The sequence below is a fragment of the Melitaea cinxia genome, chromosome 13 (genome assembly GCF_905220565.1).
Source record: "Melitaea cinxia chromosome 13, ilMelCinx1.1, whole genome shotgun sequence".
Taxonomy (NCBI): Eukaryota; Metazoa; Arthropoda; class Insecta; order Lepidoptera; family Nymphalidae; genus Melitaea; species Melitaea cinxia.
Genome location: NC_059406.1, coordinates 10,200,478 through 10,225,172, shown reverse-complemented (window position 1 = coordinate 10,225,172; position 24,695 = coordinate 10,200,478). Strand labels below are relative to the sequence as shown.

The following is a 24,695-nucleotide window of genomic DNA, read 5'->3' as shown; positions in this document are numbered from 1 at the left end:
GAATGCATAATTTACTTAAAAATATGTTAAAAATAAAAGCTCAATGATTACCCTTTTGGAGGTGGTAAAAATTAAATTTTGAAATGTAAACACAGTTAAAAAAATATTTTTTTGTGAATGCTAAACGAGTCACAGGAAAAACCTCGTTTCGATATCACGTATGTCTCGTTTTAACGACATTGTTGTAGGTATATATTTAAAGTGACGGCATGTATCGTCAAGATGGTCTTGGTCATCACCCAGCCGCTTAATATTCACAATTGTGTCTCGAAAAACATTCAAAGTTCTTATTAATAAATGATGCAATCGGTGCAATATAAAATGATTTATCTTAACTTATTACAAATGTGTATGTGGCTTATTACAAACGTGTTTATAATGCTTTATTTATAATAATAATAATAATAAATACTCTTTATTGTACACTACAAAGAAATGTTACAAAAAGGGATACATACGAAGAAAGATGTACAAAGGCGGTCTTATCGCTAAGAGCGATTTCTTCCAGACAACCTTAGGGTATACATATAAAATGAGAAGCGGTAGGGAAGTGTACAAATAGTTGATAAAGAATTGGCATGGAGTTAACAAGCTATATGTTATAAAAATAAGTAAATATACTACATATAATACCTATATATATATATATATATATATATATATATATATATATACACACATATAATACATAATATTTATTAACTTTAATCAAATTTTTGGAACGAATCATAACTTCTAGAATATTGATAATTCGACAACGTAAGTTAATTAGGTACTGTTCTGTTATAGTCACTAAAAAAATAACGAAATACAATTTAAAATATATATCTAATTAATAAATACTCGTTTTCATGAATAAAAACTGACAAATTGTCGACATAGTGGCTCTATGTGTTGTTCCACTTCACATTAATGGTATTAAAATTACAAAACAGCTTGTATCTGCGCGTATATTAAGCACATTCTTACTGTGATTAAATACACGGCTGTGTTTTAAGTTTTTTATTTGTACTTCTAATTATTTTTATTTAGGTTAATGTCGAACACGTTCTTATAATCATATTGTGTATAGAAAGAAAATTAGAACTATGTATAGTGTAGTACAATTATTATACTCGTATGTAAATAATTTATAAGGTGAAAATAATGGTTACGTACCTGATGTAATAATTGGTGTAAAATGTGTCGAAACGTTTCGCTAAAGAATTAACGCTATGTACTATAATATAACTTACATTAAAAAATATATATATATTAAGGACACGAATTTGTGATTAATACTTCATTGTCCTCTTTTTGTGTTGACGTGTCCTTTAAAATGATTTCGATGACGACCGTAAACAACATCATGGTGTTTTTATTTCGTCGTCGCGCAGCACTTGGATTCACAATGTGACAGAGTGACATCATGTCTTGCGAATGTTTGCTGAAAAGTGTCTCTGTTAATTTAAAATTATTATTAACCACGTTAATAGTCAACTCTATATAGAGACGATTCAACGCTGGCGCGATGCGTTTTAATAAGATATAATTTGTTGTTAGTATAATTGAATCAAAAGTGTTTAATAGTTGGCTCAATAAGTTACTTAATACTTTATCAAGCCGACTGTTAGCTTTATATGTTTCAAACATGTTTCACAATTTATTCGTCGAGAAACTTGAGCGTTTAAATAGTTCTTGGCTCTCGGTCCAAATATATAATATGAAAAGGAAGGTTAAAAGTTATACTTGTAAAAACATAGCGAGCTACGAACTTAAGATTTAGTACGAAATAATTGAATGAAATTAAAATAATTATGAACATCGTAGTTTTATAAAAAAAATTAGAGACCCCAGGTAGGGTTATAAAAACATAACAAACATTTTAAAATGTGCTTAAATTAAGATCGGGCATATCAAATGAGGTTTTTGTTTCTTTTGACGATGTGAATAAAGTAAAAATTGTAGCGCAAACTGCTTCGATCAAACGAACACGTGTTTTATTTGCGAATTGATGATCACACCAGTTTGGCAGCCCCATCACTTTTTTTTAACAACAATTGCTTGATCTCTGGTATTAGCGACGGTTAGTTATCTTAACAGGTACGGTGTTTCCGATAATATTAATTATTCGGCAGCTTCGATTGTAGTTTTAATACCTCAATTAATTTATTCATATACCAACCGGTCGTTTCGAAAACATATTTGATAATAAAAAATATTCCAAACTCACTTACATTTAAAAACTCAATATTCAATTTTTTTTTTTTAACTATTTAGTTATGACTTGTTAGTATAGTGTGTTTCTTATAATATCGACATATTAGCAATTAAATGTTTGATGCATTAAAGTTTATAAAATCATATAAGAAATGACTACAAACAAAAATATTAAAATATAAAATGTAGTTGAATGTAGAATTTCAACTTCTTATGTTTATTTAGTGTTCATAAAAACTCACAGACGCTTACATCAAATTATTAATTAAATTATACAATTTATATAGTTAGACTGATAATCTCTTGTTGAATATTTATAATGTGTACTTCATCGTAGACATTTCATGCACACATTTCATATAATATTAGGTTGCGGTTTCTAGACGAAACACCCACTTTGCACATCGTAAACACGCTCTGAGAATACTTTATTGTTACCTCAGCTTGTCTTTCGTGTTATCACTTGTACATTATAATATATAATTAAAATGCAGACAATATCTAAAATTTGTAAAAAATAAATACTTAAATAACGTTTGAGACTTTATACAATGTCATTTATACTAGGGGTCACACTTAATTATCAATTCACAAATGATAGCGACTTATTTATTAGTAATAAAAATAATATTAATAAATATGGATGGTACAAGCATAGCTTAAGTAGTAATTATAATTAATCATCATACATACATCAAGATAACGATAACAACAACATTTCAAAGTATATAAAGGATTCCATTTAAGTATAAACATTACCTACTTTAAAGCGTTCTACATAACGACTATGCTAACAGTTTATATAATAAAAATAATTGACAATGGATCAATAATGTCATAGGCGTACCAGTTTGCCTGTAGTAATAATACATTCAATACGCCAAATGTCAGTATCATGACTCGCCTGAGCTCGAAAATTACGCTCTCGCTTAAGCAACTGTGTAATTATTACTTCTGTTTATTCAAGCCAAGTCGTATGAGCCATAAAAATGCTATATTTTATCTGAAACGTAAATAAAAGTAATTAAAGACTGGATACGCTATCCTCTCATACGTGCGATGGGTCCGACTGGTAGTCCTTTTGTCCTTGTCCTTATTTTGTTTTATGTTTTTGGGCTTGCAATGAGCTTTGTTGACGTGCTGTATATTTACATACATCTTTGATTCGTCGGTTAGCCTGTCAAGTAACTGCATTGTTCGAGTAATGATAGGATCGTAGTGTATACAATACACTAGTCTGCGGCTTATCTGAGATGGAGACAAAAAGACTAATCGTAATTATTTACCATCTGCTCGTACACCGTGAACTGGCCATATGCCACAAAAAATTGTACAAGACAGTGAGGTTTGCACATTTGGTCTATCGAGGTGAGTGACCTTAAAGACGAACAGTCTATAGTTTTTGTTGGTGCTTCGTGTGTACAAAAAGTGATTTAAATAAACCTACTCAAGCATTGATTCCCTGTTCGTTTTGCTGCCACAAATGTTCCGAACCAATATCTTATTTTAATAACGCGTCGAAGAATTTTTAATGTTTAATTTTTTTTAATAGTCATTGCCTACATCTTATACACAGAAATAATAAGCAAGAGTAATTAATGTTCAGCGCTTCACCAGTTTTCCGATAGATTGATTGCATTATGTTTTTGTAACTAAACAGTAGATATATAAAACAATAAGGATTAACCGTCGATATGTATCATGAATATAAATGAGTCGAGACAAAAACGAAATGTGTCTGGGGAGAAAAAATAAGAGGCGTTCGACAGCAATCGTCTAGCAACTAACGTCCTTGAGTGCAGAAATCCTTGATGAGTACAATCAACCGCCACCGGATAGCCGCCTTCATTCAGGGCTGCCAATTATTAATTTAACCTTTAGTCCTGTTTGCGCGCGTACATGTGCTATTATTGCAACAATGCCTACAGTATTGTGTACATTTCAGTGGTGCTGTTTCAAAGTAATTGAGGCGAAAATTTATATGAAGCTTCTTTCCTTTATTAATTTAGATGCTGTATGTGATTTTTTATGTAAAAAATATATAATTTAAGTTTTAACATTTTGTAATAATATAAAAGATTACAGCCCTGTTCTAATAATGCGTAGGTGCTACTAACTGACGACAAAAAAACTAAAACTGAAAATAATCGTCTATTAACGGCGTGTTTCGCGATTACTCGTTTCGATGCGGGCTATCCGTATATGTAAACCGGTGATTATGTGCATTGCGATAAGATTACTTTATCTTCTACTTGTTACCACTGAATTTTAAGTGGAAAACATTCAAATCTGAATATCTCGATGTAACGCCGTAACAATAATCGTTTCGATTATATCTACTTCACAGTTCTTTGTCCGAAAGCAATCGGCAAATGAGTGTGAAGTGAATAACTAAATTACAGAACACAGATTTCCGGCAGCCGGCAATTATTCGACGGCATCATTATATTATAAAAAACGGCTTTTTATATATGTCATGCCTAAAATTCAACTTCAACTGAAATTCAATTTAATTTGAAGCACGATCTGTCAACTTATCGAATATAAATTCTCTTAATAATTGTTACCAATTACGCGAGTGTGCGGCCTCGCGGTATAGTATGGGCATTTGCAGAAATATTGCAACCACCGATAGTTGCGTGGGATTGAGATCTTTTTGCAGTTGTAGGTAAGAAGTAGAATGAAATGTCGATTGAGATTCTGATTGATCTTTCGGACGTGAGGCTAATAGTATGTAGCGATTGGTTAGCTCGCCGAGCCGGCGCAACTGTTGGGTATTATGAAACGATCACAACTTGCGATTCACGAAGGAATGTTTTATTGTGTTCTGGTTAATAGCTTTTATTATTTTATTCGGGAGCAAAAATATTGTACAATTTAATTTTAAAATAAGTCTGTTATTACTGAATTGATATTACCATTATGCTTAAAGTAACGGATAGTTAATACGGAACTAAATCATAGTTCACGCAACTATCGCTATTAGTCATTGTTAATGCATGTGAACATCTTTAGTGCTCGCTCGGAGAGATTCGATCGTATCACGGTGAATGCCTAACAATGCGCGCACGCAAATATCGCTGATCGGCCTTTCTCTCGCCCTTCCGCGCTATTATTTTGATGTCCGCGCCCGCGCTGACGTTCGATTGTCTGTCTCAGTCAAGTTCACGGCCTTCCTTGACCGTTCAGCATTCGAACTATTCATACTTTTGTTAACACACTTGGGGAGACTTTTTAATCATCTAATAAGTAACTCCTTAAAGGCCAGTAAAAATCAGTTTTTTTGGTCAACCTCGCACTAAATTTCCAATCCATCTTTTTTTAATTATATTTAGGATCACTTATTGAGTATCATCACTACATAGTATAAAACAAAGTCGCTTTCTCTGTCCCTATATCCCTATGTCCGTATGTATGCTTAAATCTTTAAAACTACGCAACGGATTTTGATGCGGTTTTTTTTTAATAGATAGAGTGATTAAAGAGGAAGGTTTATATGTATAATAACATCCATTAAATAGTGGAGAAATACTGTTATTTTTGAGGTTTCTAATGTGATGTCGTAAATAATTAAATTTTTTCCGCTTACATTTCAAACGCAGGCTGAACCCTACGAGATTTATCAAAATAATGTACTAAGTATTGTACGCATTGAAAAGGTCTACAGAAATCTCCGCTATGGTATATGTCTATCCCTTATGGATATCCCACAATAACATTTTTTTGTCATTTACTTTTTACGACAAATAATGACTAATTTTCGAAGCGATTTTAACCAATACAGCATTAATCCTTATCTAATTAAATGCCTTAAATACATTGTTGATTTAATATAGATCTATATGGCCTTTAACAGCATATGATTTAAATTAATGTTTTCGAAGATATTACAGATTTAAAAATTGCGGGACGTAGCGTTTACGGCGGTTCTGACCGGCCGGGGTGGCGGGAGAGCGCGTCGGAGGCCGCGGTTCTCTCTATAGTAGGCATGTCGATTCATTTAAAAAAATATCGATCTCCGATTCGATTCAAATCGGACATACTAGAATCGATTCTTGTTTAAATCGAGCATTAAAAGATCGATTTTCGATTAATCGAGCCAATTTCAAACATGACTAATTGCCTAATAAAGATACAGGACATTATTGATGACCATTTACTGCAAATACAAGTAATTGGATAGAAGTATTATTAAATTAATAAACATAATATCACGCCTATATTCCTTCGAAGGAATAGGTAGAGTTGGGGATCGAACCCAGGATCTTTTGCTCAGCAGTAGTGCTTGCGACCACTAAACTAATGTGGCAGTTTAAATTTCTAGTCTCGCCTAAGTACTTGTAAGTCGGTTAATAAATTAATTAAATTTTATGTTTATAAAATTTAGATAGGTTTAGGTTTTTATTTTTTAGATAGGTTAGGTTTGACAGCCGGATAGAAAAATAAAATGTTTTTTTTTTTAACGCAAGTAACGCCACCTTCGGAAGCGTTCATAAATATTTACTCTATGACGCGTTCAAATTATTGACCAAGTACTACCAGTTGCTTTTGCGTCCGAAAACAGCAAAAAATTAAAAAAAAACTAAATACCGCAGCCAATTGAGGAAGATTATCGCTAGTTCTTTGAATGGATCGGTCCGATTCGGGAGGTTCATGGATCGATTCATTGAATCGACGTAGGGTTCAAAATCGATCTGAAAAATCGATTATATTACTCTAAATAATCGATTTTTCGATTAATCGATTTTAAATCGACATGTCTACTCTATAGCAGTTTGAACTTAGCAGCGATCGCACGCGTTTATTATTGGAGCTCTCTAGCGAGGAAAATAACAATCACTGCATAGTATAAAACAAAGTCGCTTTCTCTGTCCCTATGTATGCTTAAATCTTTAAAACTACGCAACGGATTTTGATGCGTTTTTTTTAGTAGATAGTGATTGAAGAGGAAGGTTTATATGTAGCTATAATACATGCGTAATATACTAGAGGAACATTGATAGTTATTGCAACCGTGCGAAGCCGGAGCGGGTTGCTAGTAAAACCATATATTGCTGACAGATTCATGTGGAGTTTCAAGCGCCATTTTGAAAAAAAAGTTTTTGGCTGATATCTCGAAAACTTAAGAATTTAGCCACCCTCTCTCTTCCCGTGGGTGTCGTAAGAGGCGACTAAGGGATAACAAGGTTCCACAACCATCTTGGAACTTAAGAAGCCGACCGATGGCGGGATAACCATCCAACTGCTGGCTTTGAAATACACAGGCCGAAGACGGGCAGCAGCGTCTTTGGTGCGACAAAGCCAGTACTGCGGTCACCAACCCGCCTGCCCAGCGTGGTGACTATGGGCAAAACACATGAGTTCACGTTATTTTTGGCGTAAACTTGTGGAGGCCTATGTCCAGCAGTGGACTGTATAGGCTGTAATGATGATCTCGAAAACTACGCACTTTATGGTAAAAGTTATTGAGACTATTATAGTAGAGAATAAAATTCGCATCTTTTGTTTCCTGGAAACATTTTTGTAATTTTACCGTTATTTCTGGCCCATTTAATGAACCGGTTATCTCGGTCGATAACTCTTAAAATATTGAAATAATAATAATAAAACCAGTCATTACATAAACGGTAAGTTTTCTAAAAAAGTTTGCGGGAAATAATAAATACAATTTTTTTTTCTCTACTATTATGGTCTGAATAACTACTAAATGGTAACAATAAAAGAAGTGGATCGGAAATTTAGTGTGAGGTTAAATTCTATTTTTACTGGCCTATTATAAACATACATTTGTAAGTAGATTTGATCTTTACGGTCTTACGAAGTATCTTTTGTGTTATCATCATTTCGATATCATCATAATCACCATCACCATCACCACCACCACCACCACCATCATCATCATCATCATCATCATCATCATCATCATCATCATCATCATCATCATCATCATCATCATCATCACTTCAGCCTATCGCAGTCCGCCAAAAGTGGCGTGAACTCATGTGTTTTGACGCTGCTGCCCGTCTTCGGCCTGTGTTATCCCTTAGTCGCCTCTTACGACACCCACGGGAAAAGAGGCTATATTCTTTAGTGCCGTAACCACACAGCAATTTCATTTCAATATAGTTAAATTATGATAGCCCAGAATTTTGAATAATGCCTGTCGCTGGAGGGATCCTATTGCCTGCAGATCCGGGGCCCTCAAATTAAAGCGGCTGAAGGCTCCCGCAGGGATTTGGTCGGTATTGCACCCCCAAGCGCTGAAGCCGACATACGGTCTAGGACTACCTACCCGGGCGACCTGTATATAACCTGTAAATGGGTTCCACTGCGATACCAAAAAAAAATTTTTTTTAAATATTAACCTTAATTTAATTGTGTAGATAAAAGCTACTTATCTCATGGTAACAGTAATACCATAAGCGGCTCCGACAATGGGACCTTTTAATCCATGAAACTAACCGTCGTTCGTTGTGAATTCTATTGAACACAAGATGATTTAAGATCAACCTCGATACGCAATCATTAGTGTTCCATTACTAGTTAGTATTGTTCTCGACATTCGGGCGTCGGGTCGATGACTCGTGCAAATAATTCCTTAGATTTATTTTGTGATGCGTAGGTACAGACATCTTTTTGAAAGTTGTTTTTCTTTGTGATTGCAAACGCTTAATTTTTTTTTCTACTCATCTATGGTGACGTATGTACGTTTACATTACTAATTGGCTGTTCGAACACTCGTACACGAGAATATTTTGTTTCATAATAACGCCATCAATTTAATTCCATACTGACGCCGCAGTATTAACTGTATTTTTGGAGCAAAGGTAAAAATAATTAATCCTTTATTCGAATTTGTAATGTAGTTAGTAATTTTAGCTGGAAAAAGTAACGTAAGTTTTTCTAAACGTTTAAATTTTAAGAAGTTGAATGGCCCATGAATGGAAATTGTTACAGTGGTAAAGTAGAGACGATTCTCTCACTTGGGCTCTAGGCTATTTATAGAAATTGAAAAAAAAATTACTACTCACTGAATATTTCGATTTAAATTTGGTCAAGCCTTTGTTATTAAATAGATCTCATGATACAAAACCAATTTATTTTAGTTATAAAGCCGTATAAGCGACTTGGTTTTAGTTTTGACAATGAAGATAATTCCATGACTAACAATTTAATCTCTAACTTTCAAATTATTATATGTACCAATCTGTTTGTGTTTTAGTACTCCCACTAGTTTAATTAATAGAAAATATGAACTAATATAATGTGTTATAGGTATTAATATTCGTAAAAATAAACGTTTAAATTATATTTCGATTATAAATGCATCCGTGTCGTTGTTGTACTAGATTTGTTCTCGACAAATAAAGTGTACCTATTTTCATAAACAAAAACGTTTTGAAAGCTTTCGATAAACGTTTTCTGTTTGTTTGATTTGCTGTCAGATATAAATCTCCGTAGATCACGAGGTCGTTAATGTGATATTCATGTCGACGCCGTCTGACTTACGTACAGGCACCGTTACCCTTTTGTCGATTCAATTGTTAGACGTTTCCTATAGATGTCATTCATATTTGTCTTACCTGTAATTGCGGGATTTATTTATGGATTTCGAATTTTAAAATGTTTAATCTTAAAATATTTTCGCCTTAGACGTTTTGAATGCTAAAAGTAAATTATCACGATTTATAATTAAAATTTTATAAAAAAATATTAATTGAAATTTATATTTTATTTTATTTTTCCGTTGATGTTTATGATGTTAATTTTTTAAAGTACAAAGAATTAAATGTCTTTGAGTACTTTTCTTGACTGTGTGATAAGAAATCTTAAAATTTCATTATATTTATATTATGGATTATTTAGTGCCAATGTAGAAAAAAGATAGGTACGAATAAAATACAACATGTATTCGCTGTTGTTATTACATGTCTAGCGTATGTGTATTAAGAAAAAAATTATAAAAAGTTTGATATATGTAATTAATATTTTGTGGCAGATCCAAATAGATATAGATAGATTTAAAAATGTTAATATCAAAATTAAAAATTAAATATGTAATAAAGAAATTGTACAAGGTAATATTATATTTCTAGTATTTGTGTGAAAACAACCCCCGTATTAGTAGTGTGGGGTAGTTCAGGGTGTTTGATATGCGAGCTGTGATAAGACCGCCGGCCACACGACACTTCAACCCCTTGCACTGCGAGGGCTGCTTGCCCTTCCGCCTATTGATTAGTGCCCTTCATACATCATCTTAATATTCAACAACAACGCAAAATGACTTGTTATTAGGTCGGTAACATTATTAGCCACATGATGTAATTTACTTCCGGACTTGTAATAATTTTTAAATTGATAAGTTTAAACTAAAATAATCGTAATCTATGTGTTAATTAATGGTACATATAACAACTAGTTCTTTAGTTGCTGTTGAATCTCACGATAAATTTATAAAGCTTCCAAATCCTACAAATATATGTTACTGTTAATATTATATCCTATTATTTTAGTTATATTTATCTAGTATTTTAAATTAGATTGCCTTCAACAACATACATAAATGATGAATAACTATCATAATTTAATTAGCTTCAAATAACTGTGAAAGAGAGATGGGAGATAAACCGTGTTAGACAAGTCAAATAATAGAAGCGTGCTGTAAATCCCTTGCTTTCATTGTGTTATCGAAAGTCGTGAGTTGTACATTCGTTCTTCATAGGCTAGCTGGGAAAGGTAGAGCAGTTTATGCAGTATCATAGAGTATCTTTATTGGCACATATAGGAATACTTTCCACTAATCGCGCACGACCGGCGCGAACGCCCAGCTAAACATCGATATTATCAGTCACACACGATGAACTAATGTGCAAATAAAACGAAATTCTAGTAATGTACAGGAAACGTATGAATGGTCGTTAGGTTTAATGCACTGTTTGTGTAGCCTGTTACGAATGTAAAGGTGCAGTATTGCGGCCATTGAGAGCTCTTACGAAACAACTGTCGGTACTAGTTACGCTAAATCAATCTCGCCGAGCTAATGGCACCTCGTTCAAAGTGATTATTGTCGTTAAAATCGACTTTTGATTTTGTCCTTAACGAATTTGTTGCTCCTTTGACCGTTAAATTATGTTCATAGATATATATTTTTAGTAATTTAAATATATAAATTTAAAATTTTAATTATATGTATAATTGTCTTATCTGAAACATTAATTTATCAGCCGGCTGTTACCTACCTATTATAACACAAGCATTAAGTTGCTGACCATAAGAACAGACGACCGTGTGTGTATGTTATTTCTAGCAGTGTTTTATAATAACTAATTCTAAATATTGTACTCAAAAAAAGACAAAATAGGGAATCGCGATTTGTTTTCAAACAAAAAAGAAAAGTCTGAAGTAAAACATTATCGTAGTAGTTGGTACTGATAATGCAGTTATCATCATTGAATCACGGTGTCATAATCCATGTCTACTTATTGATAGCGGGCTCTTAATTTCAATAATTCCTGTCTATTTTGGCGTTGACAGTCTATATCAAATATCAACTATGAATATTAATTATGAAATACATATAATAAAATGGTAGGAAAGTCAAAACTGTACATTGAATAATTTTTTAAAAGAATACTTGGGGTGTGATCTACAATCGATACCGAAGCCAAAAATATAGTTTTTAGAATTTTTGTCTGTTAGTCTGTTTGTCTGTTTGTCTGTATGTATGTCCGGGATAAACTCAAAAAGTACTGCATGGATTTACTTCAAATTTGGCACGTATATTATTAAGAAGTTGGGTCAACATATAGGCTACAAATTATCACACTATCACCTACGGGGAACGAGCAGTGAACCTTTATTTCTTCAACGCATTCTGTAACAATGTGTAATCTAACGACGCATATTTGAATGTTGGTATTATGTTAATAACCATGCTATAAGCTAGCTTCATACTATAAATAAAGATATTCTGTAGTATATTTAGTGTCAGCATTGCACCCGTGCGAAGCCGGGGCGGGTCTCTACTTATGAATAAAAATGTATTTGATAGGGTTTTCAAAAGAAATAATAAAATATAAGAAAAATGTATTTATTACGTTTTTATTAACATGTTTTATGTGTTAACTCAGCGTGTACTTTAATGTAATGCTAAGCAAAATTTCTTTATCTATGCTATTTACAGTTCGCATCGTCGGCTGCAGAGAGCGGCGCATGCGGCAGTAGCACATCTTCTTCGACGTCGTCATCGTCATCGTCGTCGTCTTCGTCGTCATCTTCATCGTCGGATTCCGACACTGCGGACGGCGCTGGCGGCTCCGCTCACACATCACCCGATGACTCTAGTGCTGCTCTCGCAGCTGCATGTCCATTGCAGGTAATGTGGCTTGTCTATTCTTGTTATTCTTATTTCATTATTATATGCAATTATAGAAACGATATACAAGTAATCACCAGAACATTTAATAAAAACCAGAACATGACATAAAATATATTACAACCTTTCAATATGAAGTTAAAAACTGGATTGAAATTATATACTTGATGATTTTCCTGCAGCCTATACTAATATTAAATTATGACGCAAGAAGTTTACCCGAAATAAATTGCACAGGTCATCGACGATGCGGACCTTGCGGAACTATTTCCAGAACAAACATCGAGCGCGCCGGCGCAACAGCCCAATTTCGCGACCTTCTCTGTTCATAATGCGTCGTCCAACAACGATGACAAGTCAATTGCAGATAATGGTAAGTCGGTCAGAAGTACAATGTTAGCTAGTAATACACAAATTTATAAAATAAAATAAACAATGTATTAAAATCATGTCATTTTTTACAGGAGATGGCTCAAGTAGTGAAATGGAATTAACCCCACAGCTAGTAACGGCTGCAATACAAAGAGCTACTGCTGACTCATCTGGATCAGAAAACGAGTGTTCTAATTCTGACGCTGTCCATCAAAATACTTCGCATTATGCATCAAGCTTATTACAACAGTTTGTTGCACAGACGCAGTTGTTAAGTAGTACAGCTCCACTTCCTACAATTAATTCTGCTGCTACTCCATCTTTATCATGTAATATCACAACAAATTCGATAGAGGGAGTTGGAACAATCACTGATTGTGTCCTAGGACAAATAAATAATTTTTCGGAAATTCAACCAATTTCTTCAAATTATTTAAGTAATACGCAGCATTTAAGTCCACAACAAACCGAAGAGCTTTCGCAAATCAATAAAGCGCTCGAAGAAATTACTTCCGTGACCGAATCCGTTGCATTGACAATACCAAGTGCACCAAGTCTAGATGATTGTGTCGATAATAATGATTTTATGAATTTAGATATCACGTCTGGCGGTTCAGAACTTGGCAGTGCAAGTGACCTATTAAAGAGCTCACCGATAACAGTAGCTTGCGTTGATACCGGCTCAGCTAGTCAAATAGATTCTCAAAAATTAGATACTATTAGCACAAACTCTGTTGAATCTCAGGAAGATGTTAAAAATATCATTATAGAGTCGAGAAGAAAAAGAGGACGACCTCGTAAAGTGAGAAAACTGGAAGAATACGAGAGTAAAGACACTGAATCTCAAAAACAAAGTAAAACAAAAGATAATGTAATAAATGATTTTCATAACAATAATGATCCGCCAAATGTATCACCAGACTCTGGAATTTTATCTAATCATAACTCCCCTACTCATTCGCCAGTGCGAAGACACGATATTGATGAGAGCCGTAATAGACATAGTAGAAAATCCACACACAAAGAGAATAGTATTGGAGAGCGAAAAAGCGCAAGGTCTAAATCAAAAACAAGAAGTAGGGCACATAACAGATCTGATTCAAGTGATTGTGATTTCCAGAAAAAACGAATAGAAAATGAAATAAAACAAATAAAGACGGAGGCACCCTCTCCTATTCCGCTAAAGCAAGAGCAAAGTAAATTTGATAAAACTAAGAAAAATGATCACAAACTTGATATAGCTGCATTAGATAGGATGCTATACGCTACTGATAGAGTTTTATATCCACCAAGGAAGAAAGTAGGAAGAAAACCTCAAAATAAAACCAAGATTACAAAGTCTGCACCAAAAACTTTGAAGGACAAAAATCAGTTCGATTCTGCAGATAGTGATGACGATTCTTTACCATCTAATAGATCAGTTTTGTCTGGCGTTTATGCAAAAAGAAAGGAAGTAAATAGCAAACTCGCTAATTTACCTAAAAGTAATAAGAATAGTAAAGTCATAAATAATTCATGGCGAGATCATCAAAGTGAAAATGAAGCTGCTGCTGATGACCCACTTGATCCAACTTGGAAACAAATTGATTTAAACCCAAAGTACAAAGATATTCTTTCAGGTTATAAAAGCGATTACGAATTTAAACCGTACAAAAGTTGTAGTAGATTAATAGAATCTGGTTATAAAAGTGACTATGGTTGCAGATCGGGATATAAAAGTGATTGTTATCGTTCAGGTTATAAAAGCGATCATAAGTCTGGGTACAAAAGTGATAAGTCTGGTTATAAGACAGACTACAGCGTCAGAAGTATGCGAAGACGAATGCGGAAGTTGAAGAAAACTCGATCTGTTAGAAACAGATCCTATTACAAAAATCAAAAGCATTTTGTTTCTGATAAAGAAATACTACTATTATCAAATAAAACATTCAGTAGTCTTACTCTAGGTCACAGCTCTAGTGATTCAGAATGCGAGACCTATTTACGTAAACCGAACGCTAGTCCGAAATATGTCAGTGTATGTACAAAATATCCATTACCATCAAAATATAACTATGGTTTTACGAAAAATAATCAAAAGCACGTGCTTAGACTCAATTCTTCAGATCCATTTGCTCCCGGTCCTGTATTTAGTGGTTTGCAGAAGCCAGTTACCACATGCAATATTTTTAAAGTAAGTCATAATAATAATAACACCTTGTTAAAATCGCCTTCAAAGAGCCGTTACATTGGAAGTCCTTTGCCATCGCTTAAGCCAGTATTTACTCATAAGTTTGGCGTTTCACCTATTTGCGTTGGTACAAAATTGTCTACATCAAAAAAAGATGATGGCTTAAAAAACTTTAACCGAACTCTTTCACCGAAAAATCGAAAGCAAGCGAAAAAAGATTCTCCAAAAAAGGAAAACACATCAAAACCTTTACCGAGCTGTTTTGAAAAAGCAAAAAATACTTACATCCCAAACAAATCTTTGTCTAGAAATGTTTTCTTAAATTTCAAAAAGCCACATATAAAACCGACGTACCATATTAAAAAGCAAAGAAGAACAGTTGTGTTAGCTCCACCTAAAATAAATTTAAAGCAAACAGAACGACCATCTAGAATTACTATCAAAACCGAAAGTAAACACCACAGACATCGTAGCAAGAGAAGACATCGTTCAAGATCAGTTTCGAGATGTCGCGAATCGTGTACAAATCGCAATTCAATAGATTCAGTTGATCAAAAATTTAGTCAAGATATGGATAGTCTAATATCAAATTTTATCAAATTATGTCAAATTGCTCCTAAATTTATGACAAATGTTTCGCAAATTACAGCAAAAACAGTAGATAAGGAAAAACCTGCAACAGAACCAGCAACAACAAAAGTTATTAAAAGAACCTCAAAGAAAAGAAAAACGTCCGATAATCAAGAGATCGTTACTCCTACGTCTAAGCGAAGGCATAAAAAACAATTAACTGAATCACAAAATAAAGGTGGCAAAGATACTAATGAACATAAGCTACCGCTGAAAAAGAGACACTATCATATAAATTCTTCAACAAGTAATTCGTTGAGCCTAAGCTTAGTAACGGCTGAATTTGACGAAAATTCAAAAGCCGATCTAAACTCTGGTAAGTTTTTATGTACTGAAACTGATTGTATGGGAGAGATGCATAATAATGGCACAGAAGAATCTACAAAACATAAAACAATATCAGAAAAAGGGAAAAAAAGTAGCGATAATTCTAAAAGTATAATAAGTAATACACAGGAATCCAAATCCCAGGATTGTGAATCTTCTCCGAAGGCTAAAACTAATGTAAGTACAGAAGATAGAATACCTTCCAAATGTGATACAACACCCATAAATAGTACTCAGGCGTCTTTGTCAAGTAGTATTGATGAAGACCTTAGTATAGAAAAACCTAGTCCAGAACAGTCAGAATTGTCTAAAAAAATTTACGAAACGTCTGAAAAACTTAAAGCTGTTCATAAAATGGTACACGACTTAGAGAAATCTTTACCCAAATCTAAAGAGGGTGAAACTAAATCAGAGTCTTCAAAAATTGAACCTCATAGGATGTCATCACCTAGATCTGAGAAAAGGGTTTCACCTTTGCGGAATTCTGCACCTATTGCGACACCTAAAAAACGTCACAGATTGGAAGCTGATAGAGTAATATCACATTCTAGCTTAGATCAAGTAGTACAGTCTCTGTCTAAAAAGCTATCTGAAGACAAAACTGTTACTACAAGCCTTACTAAAGATATCAATCAAAACACATCGAATGATGAAATAAAAGAATCTGAAAAATCTGATAAAGTGGCAGAACTGTCTACGGGGCAAAATAATATTTCTAACACTGCACCTATAGATCCACTTAAAAGTATGTCAGCCCGCTCTTTGTATAAAAGTTCAATCCCGCCTGCACAGAAATCAGAAATAATGACTAGAAAAAAGAATAGACTTGAAGGTCTCACGAGCAACTTGGTTTCAAAAATTAATCCAAGTGCAGCAACAAAAGTCTTAGACACACTTTTAAATAACAATATAAGAAAATCTATTGAATCCCGAATTTTAGAAAAAGAAAAGAACAATTCTGATAGCGTTAATAAAACACCAGAAGAAAAAAGTAAAGGTAAAGAATCTCCACAGATTAATACCAGAGCAAGTGTTATCAAGTCACCTGTATCTAAAGGTAAGGTTCTAGAAACTAAAAAATCAAAAAATGCCGAGCCTATCGTGGAACAGCCCGTAGTGGTTAATGTTGATAACCCTACTGGTATTTTTGAACCTTCAGTTGATTTAGAAGACCAAATACCAAAATCATCAATTTGCGTTAATGCTTTTGTAGACAGTTCCAAAGGTAAAAACAAAGTAAAAAGTACAGATAGTAAAAGTGCAAATGCATTTTTAGCTCCTATAGACACCGAATCGGAGATACCTCTGGCGTTAATATCGGAAACACCTGATCCAATCATCAGGCCTAAACGAGGAGAATCAATAGCGTCAGTTTTGTCTGATAAAATACAAGAGACTGCTAGTGGTCATAATCTACGTCAGACTAAAAGAAATTTGATTAATGAAAGCGATGATGCCAACGACAAGAAAAAGAAGAAAATATCTAATAATTTGATAAGAGAAAGCAAGTTAGTACTGCCGGCAAAAGTGTTAGTATCCAAAATTTCAACAGAAAAAATTTCTATAATGGACTCAATTAACAAACCATCTGGAAATATCAAAATAGCTGAAAATAATAATTCAGCAGAAAATAAAACTCTAGAAACATCTAAGAAGAGAGCGAGAAGGCGTAAAGCTATCAACAGGACTGGTTTCCCTAGTGTTAAAAAGAAGAAGAAGAAAATAGAACCAAGTAGTACATTAAATATAAGTTCTGACCATTTTACATCAGAAGATACAGACCATTCTGTCTTCGACAGGGTACCTAAAGATGGTGAAGCTATGAGCAGTTTCTTAGAACGTACAACAATTAAAAAACCAGAGCTGAAAGTTGTTCTGAATAAAGATGAATTGCCGAAACAAGGTCGATTGACAGTTGTTGCACTAGAGAAATTACAAGGAAAAGATTTTACAACAGATAACAATATAAATACGTCTTCAGAAAAGAAAACTACTGAGAAAAAGCTCGGAGGTTCGTCGATTTTAAGAGCACCATCTTTACAACTCAAACAAACTAAGAATGATAAAGAAGTAAAAAGTCACGTTAACAAATGGGAAGTTCTCAGTGAAACTGACAGCATACCATCACTAACTAGTTCTCTTGGAAACGATCCTGAAGACAGTATCCCATTAAGTTTGTTGAATTTGAACGCTGGCAAAAGTAATAGTCGCTTGGATAATTTGGAAAGACTGAAAAGAAAAACGAGGGCCATGTCACCCTCTCACGAAATTGAGGAAATATTTTCGAAGCGAAAAAATGTCGAAAAAAACACCAAAGTGGGCCTTAGACCAAAGTCAAGTTTGGCTATTTTATATCCTAGCGAACGAAGATTTACAAGGAGTTCTGATAATACAGCTGATGATGGAAAGACGGGGACCAGAAAAATTGGAAGTAAAAAATTAAATGTAGAAAACGTTTTAGAAAAAAACCCTAAATCGATGAGTATAGTTACTAGAAGGAAATCGAGATCATGTACGGTTAATAAAAAAACTCATGAAATACATTCCAGTTCGCGGGAAAGTTCATTGGACACGGTGATTAGTCGTAGAATAACGTCTAAATCTCGTGAGCCTTCCATTGATACCCTTCATGACCACGATGAAAACGATCCATTGCCTTTAAATGAAAAGGAAATTGATTTTGAGAAAAGCATCGATGTACTTTCAAAGAGTATTATTTGTAAGAAACGCGTTGCTTCGTCGCGTGATGAGAGTCCAGTCAACGGTGTCGACGGTCGAGATAAACCACTAGTCTCAAAAAAGAATCCTCGATTAAGAAAGAAGTTTTTGGTAGCTGGGCTATTTTCCGACTATTACAAAGAGGAGTAAGTGGTTTATCAACGATGACTTATTTTTTTAAACTTATGTTGAACATCTTAGTAACTTACTATTAATACTATTTCAGTCCTAAACCAGATGGGAAAGGAAAAAATCTGGTGACTCAAACTGAGTTCCCGCCTGGTTTGTTAGCGCCGCCGCCATATTGCGAGCGCTGGGTGCGACGATCGCCCCGATACTTTACTCTTCCGTATGATATCTGGTGGGAACAACATTATAATCAGCCAGTACCATCTTGGAATTATAAAAAAATTCGCACAAGTTAGTAAAATTTCGTTACTTTTATCTAGCTGGCTGACAAAAAGGATAGCAATATATTATTATCTATTTCACGTAGGATGGGTACAGTGACACATGTCAAATTAACTCTATAGTGAGGTGACCATGCACGATTAATTTATGTAATTCGATTATCGAGTACAAATGCGGTTAACCTTTAATCGACTATATATATATAAAAAAAAAAAAAAAATAAAAAAATTAACTGCTTATTAAAAATTAATTACCGCTATAGTGAATTTTAAGGGTGGTGTTAAACGCGAGAAATGAGTTATCGACAAACTCATTTACACAGCTCACGTAGCAAATTATTAGTCGTCCGCCTTTACCCTCCGGTACTTTAGTCGAAGAATGAGCAGTGTCGTATGTCCATACTTTGCCAACAGTATGATTGGCGTTCAACCATGTCTAGTCAAGGAACACTACGTTGTTCCAATCCATAATGTTTTTCGCCTTTTCTAAGAATGTCACAAAGTTTTCACGCACTTTTCCGTTTTTTTACTTTAATTTATCGAATTCCAATTTTATTTAAAAGTCGCCATAACAACTCCAAGGCAACTCCTTCCTTTGCCTCTTTTTGGGAGTCGATAACTTATTATCTTCCATATTGGTGTCATCATACTTTTCTTTACTTATTTTTGACACTAAGCTGTGTGGCTACGGCAATAAAGAATATAGTCACCAGCGTCTCTTCCCGTGGGTGTCGTAGGAGGCGACTAAGGGATAACACAGTTCCACTACCACCTTGAAACTTATAAAGCCGACCGATAGCGGGATAACCATTCAACTGGTGGCTTTGAAATACACAGGCCGAAGACGGGCAACAGCGTCTTCGGTGCGACAAAGCCAGTACTGCGGTCACCAACCCGCCTGCCCAGCGTGGTGACTATGGGCAAGACGCATGAGTTCACGTTGTTTTTGGCACGAGCTTGTGGAGGCCTATGTCCAACAGTGGACTGCGATAGACTGAAATGTATGTGTAATGCTGTAATGTGCTGTAATTTTTGACACTGTATTACGCCTAATTTCAAGTGCCTGTGCAACTCGATGCACTATGTGGTTGACAGATAATAATGGACCGCTATTTTCTCACTCCCGTTCAAAGTATTCCCGAAAGCGGACAACCAATTGATTGAAACTGTCTTCTTTTGTTCTTTTCGGCATTTTACAGAACAGAACACACACACAAAATGAATAACTAACAAAAAATAATAACAGAACTTAACAACAATAAAACAGCAACAAATACAACTATAACAACTGGCAAAACCAAAACACGGGAAGCATACAAGAGACCGAAAGTACTGATTGAGATATCTCGAGTTAGTGAGATGACGCGTTTCACAAGATGGCCGTTACGATTATTTATTTTAGCCGATTACTACGTGTCAATCCCTATCATCAAACGTTTCGTTTCATGCCTGTAATTTTAGGTTATTATTTTTTCTGTACCTTTTTTATTTTGTTTAAAATGTAAAAACGCATATTTAAATACAATTTCAATCTAATCAAGCATTAGTATTTGCTTTGGAAACTAATCGGTGATTTTTAAAAATGTATATTTATCCGATTTGTTGAAAATAGTGAGCGTGCATTGGAACATATCAAATGTCACCGTACCCATCCTATGTGAAATAGACTATAACTATTGTGGTGTCTATGGATATTTGTAATGAAAATTGTATTAGACGCGCGAATAAATAATTTAAAAGAAAACGTGCACGAAGATAAGTTTGATGTATTCACCGTTTTGTTCGCCAGCTCTATCTGTCTTATTGATTATTGTTTGCCTACATTTGTAAATGTTGTATTTTTAACAGACTTTCAAAAAGGACGAGGTTCTCAATTCGATGTTTTATTTGTTACCTCAGAACTTTTGACTGGGTTGATCGATTTCGATGATTTTCTTTTAATCGAAAGGTGGTGCGTGTCATTTAGTCGAATCCAAATTTAATTGAGATCTAACCCGTACTTTTCGAGCTATATTTAATAATACGTATTTACTTGACTCTACTGTGTGTACCGATTTTGACAATTCTTTTTTTAATCGAAAAAATCGTGCTTGTAATATATTTCTTTTTCTTTTGCAAGTAAACACAATAATATTGACACAATAGGGGCTAGTCTACTGGTTTATAGAGAAGAGATCGGGATATTTACATATACGCTTAAAATCGAAAAGAAGATTAGCTGTTATTTTCAACAATTGTGTTATTTACCAGACGTGTACTACGACGTGAAGCCGTCGACCGAGGAGTGTGAGAGTGTCGCGTGCAACTGCGCGCCCTCGTCCGGCTGCAACGAGGATTGCATCAACAGGCTCGTGTTCTCCGAGTGCTCGCCACAACTGTGTCCTTGCGGGTGATTTACTTTGATTGACTTCTCGTTTTATGTCTTTCATTTGTTCGTGCTAGATTTCAAACTATTTATTAATCTTTCAACTTAATGAAATTCCTCAATCATGTAGTAATTTAAATGGTATAAGATCAGAAGTGTGTATATAAATGCTGTGTGGTTACGGCAGTAAGAATATAGCCACCTCCTCTCTTCCCGTGGGTGTCGTAAGAGGCGACTAAGGGACAACACAGTTCCACTACCAACTTGGAACTTAAAAAGCCGACCGATGGCAGGACAACTTTCCAACTACTACTTTGAAACACATAGGCCAAGACGGGCAGCAGCGTCTTCGGTGCGACAAAACCAGCCCTGCGGTCACCAACCCGCCTGCCCAGCGGGGTGACTATGGGCAGAACACATGAGTTCACGCCGTTTTTGGCGTGAACTTGTGGAGGCCTATGTCCAGTAGTGGACTGCGATAGGCCGAAGTGATGATGATGATGTTCTCTTATGTCCAATAACTGGGTAAAAAAATATAAGCTGAACTGGCGATAACGAGTTTAAAGTAAAATATGCCTTTTTAAACGAGAGATTTGAACTCTGGTTAAGTGTGAGTAGATAAGACACTTTCGGTTCTAATGTAGTGTTTTTGTGCTATTTCAGTGATAAGTGTAAAAATCAGCGGATTCAACGTCACGAATGGGCATCGGGATTGGAGAAATTCATGACGGAAAACAAAGGTTGGGGCGTACGAACGAAACACATGATAAAATCTGGAGACTTCATACTAGAGTACGTCGGTGAGGTCGTTTCCGATAAGGAGTTTAAGGTAAGATACAACTGTACTAACATTTGATAACGTATCTCATCGCGTACATAATTTAATCTAATATATTCATTAAAATACTTGATGCTAATTGAATTCAAGGTTGACTAAATTCTTATTACGATTGTTTTTAAATATTCAAATATTATAAATAGGTGATTAAAAACTTAATATGATTTATTTTATAAGTAATTTGCATTTATGTTAATTAATAACTACTACGAGATAAAAGCGTCTAGTGTCTTCAAAATGTATGGTTTTGTACGTCTCTTTTTTTGTGTTTTAGTATGTTTCAATAAACGAATACGTAAGAAGTTTGTGATCACATGGCATATTATGTAGATTTCTTAAAAATATGTATTTTATCTATACTAATATTATAAAGAGGAAAGATTTGTTTGTTTATTTGTTTCGAATAGGCTCCGAAAATATTGGCCCGATTTGAAAAATTCTTTTACCTTTAGAAGCCGACATTAGCCCTGATGAACATAGGCTACTTTTTATAGCGTTATTTATTAACCACATAATTTAAGCAAAATATTTTAATTTTTCTATCTTTGTATTCGGTAACTAGCAACTGTCCGTCGTCGTCGCGTCTCACTTCGCGTCAACGTCACAAAATAAAATGCCGCGCAGCTCACTCGCGCGGTCGCCTCTCTACGCAGCGGTTGTGTGCAATATCGAATATTTTTCCTTGAAAATATTTTGAATTTTTTATAATTTTTTAATCACCACTTAAGGCTAATTTCTGTTCAACATGTAAGCAAATAATTTAGTATTAGTTTCTGTAATATTTAGTTTTTTTTTTTTATCATTTTAAAATGCCCAAAAGATCAAGATCTCACCTTCCTAGAAATAGTTTACAGGCTAGGGCAATAAAAATACGTCGTGATAGAGAGTCTCCATCAAAATCTGAAAATCGTCTTGCAAATCAGAGAGAATACGCGTCGCAATCGTGTGCAAGAGAGTCAAGTATTGAGCGTTCACAACTGCTTGCTGAACAAAATTTGCGAACGACGAAGAGCCATGAATAAGATCTGCTCTCAATGTTCTGCCAAAAAATGGGCCGATGAACCTAATGGTTTGTGCTGTGCTTCAGGAAAAGTCAGTCTCCCCAATATTCAGGAGCCGCCACTATCACTATCTAGACATTTTTTAAACAACATACGTAGGTACAATAGCCTATTTCAAATGACATCGTTTGGCGCAAAAGAAATTATAAGTGCCAAGTAAATATAGAGTGCCAAGTTTATCATCTTATAAGCAGTCTTTTACCGCCATCAGAATGAAAGTATATAATAGTAGCTATAGGTAAGCACAAAAAAAAAACAAATATATGTAGTGTAGATATTAATTTTTGCAAATCAATTATCACAATGAAGTACTATTTGTAACGACTGAATAAATCCCACGCGGACGAAGTCGCGGGCCACGGCTAGTAGGTGTATATATTATTAATCAATCAATATAAATTCTGTGCATGAACAATATTACTAAATATTATCTATACTAATATTATAAAGAGATAAAGTATATAACTTTGTTTGTATGTAGGGGGTAATCTTCGCAAAGACTGATCCGATAATGAAAATTCTTTCACTAACAGAAAGATACACTATTCAGGAGTGACATAGGCTATATTTTATTGTAATTGAACAAAAAATTCAGTAAAAAAGAAAAAGGTAAAAATATAAAAAAAATGGTAAATAAACTAGCGCCATCTATCGCTATTAGAAAAAAAAATCAAAATGAATAAAAATCAAAATGGTAAATAAACTAGCGCCATCTATCGCTATTAGAAAACAATTTATTAGTCTTTCGACGTTATTTATTTAGTCTTATTTTAGTCTATCGACGACGTTTTCTCGATTTTTGATAGATGGCGTTGGAGCAACATATTTATTTAAGTGCTATAAAATTTGTTCTTTAAAGTTTGTTATTTGGTTCTGTAATTTAAAATAATAATAAATACACGAGAGCAACATATTATTATTTAAGTGCTATTAAATTTGTTCTTTAAAGTATGTTATTTGGTTAATATAATAATAATTAACGCCCAACGAAGTGGGGACGGGTCGGCTAGTTTAAGACAAAGTAAAATGTGAGTGTGTACATGAGTTATTGTGGTCACAGACACTCTATAATAGTGAAACAACAAATACATTGCCAAGATAATAGGTGAGATAATAGGGAGCTATGACCAGAAAAGAGAAGGGGAAATTCTTGATTATGCCTGATTCTCCCAATCATAATAAGTAACGCAGCTAACTTTACGCTGAATTTCTTAGTGTTGTTAACCCGGT

General features: G+C 34.3%; 1 protein-coding gene across 1 annotated transcript in view; it reads left to right on the top strand.

The window, feature by feature from the left end:
* Window positions 1-24,695, top strand: part of LOC123658894 (serine-rich adhesin for platelets) — a 53,132-nt gene that overhangs the window by 14,990 nt on the left and 13,447 nt on the right. Inside the window, exons 2-7 of the mRNA XM_045594184.1 lie at window positions 12,383-12,574; window positions 12,812-12,947; window positions 13,039-18,937; window positions 19,018-19,211; window positions 21,452-21,578; window positions 22,230-22,395. Coding sequence (XP_045450140.1) covers window positions 12,383-12,574; window positions 12,812-12,947; window positions 13,039-18,937; window positions 19,018-19,211; window positions 21,452-21,578; window positions 22,230-22,395 — 6,714 coding nt within the window. The remainder of the gene's footprint in view (window positions 1-12,382; window positions 12,575-12,811; window positions 12,948-13,038; window positions 18,938-19,017; window positions 19,212-21,451; window positions 21,579-22,229; window positions 22,396-24,695) is intronic.